Below are 5,672 nucleotides of genomic sequence, written 5' to 3'. Positions count from 1 at the left end.
ACACTGCTGAGGGGAGCCGCGGGCGGGTCAGGAGAGGTCTGCTGTGCTGTGTGGGTCACTCCCTGGGCAGGGATCTTGCTGCAGGGGCTGCGGACAGCTGCACAGTGCTGCACTTTAACCTGTTGCACCACCAGGCCCTGATTCACTACTATTAACCAAAATGCTTTCAATCACTGTCTGGGGGCAGCTGGTGGATCCTCATGTTGTCCGGCCTAATGAAACCCTCTCCTGCTGCTGCTCTAACAAGCAGCAACGGGCTCTGTGCCTGCTTCTGCCACCCTCAGCACCCCAGATTCTGCTGCAGCTCGCCAACTGCACCCCTCCTGGCAGCTGGAATTCAAGGGGGGGCCCCTCAGCTCCACTGTCTCTGGCCTCAGTAGGTGGGGAACAGCCTACCTCTGGTAAGCAGTTGTTGAAGCTGAAGCAGGTGAGCAAGACTTCCCATTGCTAGTGTCTCGTCCTAGTTTGGCTCGGGTATCTTACAGCGGATCCACGGCCTCCATATTGACTAGAGCCTTCTAGGACCCCCTTAAATTCCTCACAAAATAAAGCTGGGGAGAGGCAGGGGGTTAAAGAGTGGCAAATGCTGACAACAGTGGACGCTGGGAGCCCATTTTATGGGTCGCTCTACTTTTGTAGACATTTGGCAATAATCATAATAAAAGGTCTTTAAAGGGCGATGCACCGATTTCCCCAAAAGATAATGATCTCTGTTTTATGCTAGTCGTCAACTCTTCAGAAAAGAGCCGACGAGGATGGAACTGAGCTGACAGCACCCTTATTTGCTCTGGCCCTACACACAGACACAGGCTGCCTGCCCAGGGCCAGGGGACGGCAGGGCTGCTGAGGAAACAGCGCCCTCCACAGTTAGCACAGGGCACCCCAGGCAAGACGCACCCAGTCTTCTCTGCTTGAGCACTCCCCAGAAAGATTTCCAGGGCCCCCCTGGAGGCCTAGGGGTTGTGTCAGAGCAATGACCACTGCGGCCTGAGTTTGTCCCCAGCCGGGGAGTGACCCCCAGGGCACAGCAGACCCCTCCTGTCTCCCCAATGCTCCCCTCAGCAGCGCATTTCAGTAGATCCACCTGTTCTGCTCCCCACTCTGTCTCTGATAAACCTTTCAACTCCCCTACCCAGCCCCTCTCGCCTACACCCCAGTTCTTGTATGCATAAGTAAATAAATCTTTTAGAAAGAAAAGAAAATTCACACCTCAAGACCTCAGGCCTGAGCTACTGAAATTAGATTTAGGGATGGGTGTGGGGTTCTTTGACAAGTGTCCAGAGGCTCCGAATGACGACCACAAACCAAGGCCACCCGCCCTTTCATGGTTGACAGAACCTGACAGGTGAGCACAGCCTACCGGCCAGGCAATCGACGGGGGAACTCACCCAGGGGAGCGAGCTCAGGCACAGGCCTACACCATGGCGTGCAGAGGGGGCGTCTGTGTCCCCTGGGCCCCAGTTAGCCAAACTATTGTCACAAGAGGCCTTCCTATTTAAAGATAACGTTGTTTCCTGTTTGTCCTTTACCTTTGTCTTGCGTGCGCGGCGACGGCGGAGGTAAACATGGAGTCCCGTCTGGCTCTGAAATGTCCTCTTCGTCTTCACTGTCCAGTCCATGCAATAGTGGAAACTTCTGATACGAACAACAAAGGCAAATGCGGTTTGTGTCGAATTTCCTCCTGACAAATCCAAATGTCTTCTTCCATGTGTTCCCAAGTGCCACCCACACCCTTCCAGACACAAAATGATTAGGCCCGTCAGGACTGGATGACACCTTGGGGTCCCTCAGGAAAGCCCACAGAGATGGCAAAGGTGACGGTCATCTCACTTTGATCGGTCCACTGAGAGCTTCCCCCCACTGGGCTCCCCGGCAGCTCCCTCCCATACCTGCCGGGGTCAAGCCAGGCAAAGGGGCGGCTGCTGGCCTGCTGTGTGCAGACCCAGGGCTGCCCCACCCCCTCCTGAGGCCAGGTGGCTCGCCTGTGAAATAGGTAAGCCCCCACCCGGAAACTAAACCACTCACTTCATACCCAAAAATCAACATCAAGACTTTGATGTGAGAGCCTCCCTGATGGCACAAGGGCTTAAGTCTCAGTACTCTGAGGCTGTCTGTGGCCCCTGCAGCACGAGTTCGATCCCCAACCAGGGAGTGACCCACAGGGCACAGCAGACCTCTTCTCTCTCCCCACTGCTCCCCTCAGCAGTGGCTTTCAGTTGATCTGTCTGTTCTGCTCCCCACTGTCTCTGGTGAATCCTCTCACCCCCCTGACCCTGCACCTCTGGCATACAACCCATCTCTTGTATGCATAAATAAATCTTTATATATATATACACACACTATATATATATATACTGTTTACCTACTTAAACACCATCCTCTCTCATTCAACCCTGGTGGGGTAAACTGAGGTGCAGAGAGGCTGTCTGACTTACCCAAGTCACCCAAGTGGGAGGGAGAAAGCTGAGCCATGAGCTAGGGTCTCTGAAGGCCCAAGGAGCTGCTTTGTCACAGGGTTCTGGTGTTGCCTGAACAACCCACAATTTAACGCACAACCCTTCGCCCTCCTCCCCCCTTCTTCAGAAAACTGCTGAGAAGACTTGCTTTCCACTGTTGGGTCACTTGTGAGTGGGTGCTAACTTCAAACGAAAGCGTTCACCCAGCTATCCTGAAGCAAGGGAGGCCTGATAGGTCCAAACTGCTTGATTGAGGTTAGTCTGTTTCTATATCTTCCTAGTTTGACAACTGTTTGCTTTCAAATCAGTGTGAATTATTTTCTCCCGCCCCCTAAGAAAGGTTAAATTGCAAATTATCCCACTTACCAAACATCTGCAGTAAATGAAAAAGACACTTTTACCTGTAGCGGCCCACAGAGCTGGCGCCATCTAGTGGTCACTCAGCATTGTACGAGCTCCACACCCCATTTTTGCCAGAGATCTGTTTTCACCACGTAATACTTAAGAACACTTGGCCAGTTCCAGAAAATGAAGTTTTATGTCTAAAATATATGGAACAGGGTGCCAAGATGGAACAGCGAGAACTCGTGCACCCCACCCCACCCCCCATCATGACAGGCCTGTGCCCAAGTGTGGACTAATTGTAAACTAAGGTGGACAGGACACCAGACAGGGGCGTTTCTACAACAAAGCACCCAGAACCCAGAGGGACAGGACCCGCGGAGAGGCCCCGCTGGGGGAAGGGGCCCTATCACTGGGCGATGAGGCACACTGGGAAAGAGATCTCTAAGGCCTGGGACTTTTCCCTGGGGTCTGGGTGGGAGGGTGGGGAGGACTGAGACTAACACCTTGCACCCAAGTCTGTAATCCAGAATAGCAGAGGTGATCCCTGGAACCTTGTATGGTGGGCCAGAGGGGAGTGAGAATAAGAAAGCTAAGGAGAAGGACCTCCCCGGTGGCGCACCGGGTTAGGACGCAGCACTGCAAAGCTGCTTCAGGGCAAGTTTGATCCCCAGCCCTGGAGGTGACCCACAGGGCGCAGCAGACCTCTCCTGACCTGCCTGCTGCTCCCCTCAGCAGTGTACTTCTCAATCTGCCTGTTCTGCTCCCCGCTCTGACTCTGGCAAAGCCTCTCATCCTCCCCCCCCCCATACCTCTGGGCCTTTACCCAGTTCTGTATGCACACATAAATAAATCCTTAACAAAAAAAGAAAGCCGAGGGAAAAGCAGAGACTAACACTGGCCCTGAATAGACCCACGAGCAGATACACTTGTCCTGGGAGTCAAAGCTACAACACCCACGCGCAGACACACGTGGCCCCGGGGAGGCAGAGAACCCTGGTCAACAACCAGGCTTGGAGTCGCTCGCAGCCTCCCCTGGCAGCCGCCCGCCGCCATCTGGCCATCGCTGGGACAAGTGGGCGCCCTCTGGGAACCCACCACCACCTGACGGGAGTGGCCTGGCGAGCCGAGGGCCGAACAGCAATCGAGAGGTTCCCCGCCTGGCAGACAGGCAGGCAAGGACCCACCACCTGCTCGCCGGCCACCAGCAGGGGCCCCCACGCCAGCGAGCACCCGATGGCGCCTCCACGGCCGGCTCACGAGCAACCCCACTGCATCTTACAGCCCCGTCAGCCCAAGGTCTCGGCCCCTGCCCACTGCCAGCGCCCACGTGTACTGAGCAGCTCTGTGTGGTGCTCAGTCCCACCCTGTCTTGCCCAGTCCAAAGCCATCCTACCCCATTTGCTGTGTGCCATGCCAGGGTCCCAGGCATCCCTGGCCACAGGTCCCTCTGCCCCTGCAGCCTCGCCCCTTCAGCCTCCACAGCCTTGCAGGACACCAAGCGTTGTGCCTCCAGTGTTGCCCCCAAACTGCGCATGGTCCATAGCCTCAAGCAGCAGGGGCATCGGTCACCCGGTCCTGCGAGCGGCGGCTGCGGTCACCGAGGCCAACCACCCAGCCGGCCCAGCACACATTGCAACCAAGTTAGCAGGCTGAGGACCAAGCCTCCAGCACCCCGCTGCCCTTATGACACCACGGGCTGCTGCTGGCATCACACTGCCACAGCCCCAGCGATCAGCCACGAAGCAGGCAGCCTAGATACACGGGCACACATCACGCGGCAGCCCCGGCCAACCACATGCCAAGACTGGACCCAAAGCCCCGCCCGCAGAGCACACTGTGGCCCAGGGGCCAGGCCATCCGCAGAGCCGTTGCCTGGCAGGACTGACAGCCACGTGATGCTGTCTCCATCCCCCTGGCAAGCGGGTGGAGCGGGGTGCAGCTAGATCAGGACGGTGCTCCAAGGGACACGAGGCATCATCCGCCCAGGACCAAGCCCTCGTGATCTCCATGGTGGCGCAGGGGTTAAAGTCTCAGCGCAACTAAGCTATCACAGCCACTGTGGCATGAGTTCGATCCCCGCCCAGGGAGTGACCCACAGGGCGCAGCAGACCTCTCCTGTCTCCCCGCTGCTCTCCGCAGCAGTGTGCTTCAGTGGATCTGACTATTCTGCTCCCCACTCTGTCTCTGGTGAAGCCTCTCAAACTCCACACCTCTGGCTTGTTTGCATAAAGAAATAAAAATAAATCTGAGGAAAGAAAGGCTAAGCCCTAAGTACTAGAACAAGTACTTGTGCTTCCTAAAACATAGACATAAACATAGAGAGCCAGGCAAAACGGGGAAACAGAAGAACAGGCCCCAGATGGAAGAACACCACACTCTGTATGGCCCTAAAGGAATGAAATTAAGCAAACTATGTGAAGAGGAATTCAGAATAATGGTTACAAAGATGCTCAGCAATCTAAGGAAATAGGTAAACTGGAAAAATGAAGGAGTCTCCAAACAGTAGTTATAGCACTGAAGAATAATAGTACAATACAGAGCTCAACAGTGGGCTGGAGAAACTGGGGAACAGGTAAGAGAGTTGGGAGACAGAGCAATAGAAAACACTGAGACAGAGCAGCTAAGTGAAAAAAGAATCAAGAGAAATGAAGACTCTCTAGGAGACCGCTGGGACATCAAGAGGCATAATATTCAAGTGACCTAGGTCCCAGAAAAAACACATGAGGACATCAACACCAAAAGCTCCCTTAATTTAAGGAGGGAAGCAGGTATCCAGGTAAAAGAAGTTGCAATTTTCAAGTAAAACCTAAAAAAGTCCACACCGGACACATTATAATTAAAAAGGCAGAAATTAAAGATATATATATATAT

General features: G+C 54.5%; 1 protein-coding gene across 1 annotated transcript in view; it reads right to left on the bottom strand.

Annotated features, from left to right (window-relative positions):
• The window catches only part of CEP89 (centrosomal protein 89kDa), a 43,533-nt gene that overhangs the window by 26,827 nt on the left and 11,034 nt on the right, over nucleotides 1–5,672 (bottom strand). The window contains exon 5 of the mRNA XM_012733225.1: nucleotides 1,530–1,635. Within this exon, the coding sequence (XP_012588679.1) occupies nucleotides 1,530–1,635 (106 nt within the window). The remainder of the gene's footprint in view (nucleotides 1–1,529; nucleotides 1,636–5,672) is intronic.

The sequence above is a fragment of the Condylura cristata genome, unplaced genomic scaffold (assembly GCF_000260355.1).
Source record: "Condylura cristata isolate star-nosed mole 26May11 unplaced genomic scaffold, ConCri1.0 scaffold00039, whole genome shotgun sequence".
In the NCBI taxonomy this organism is placed as follows: domain Eukaryota; kingdom Metazoa; phylum Chordata; class Mammalia; order Eulipotyphla; family Talpidae; genus Condylura; species Condylura cristata.
This window is presented reverse-complemented; position numbering and strand designations above follow the sequence as displayed.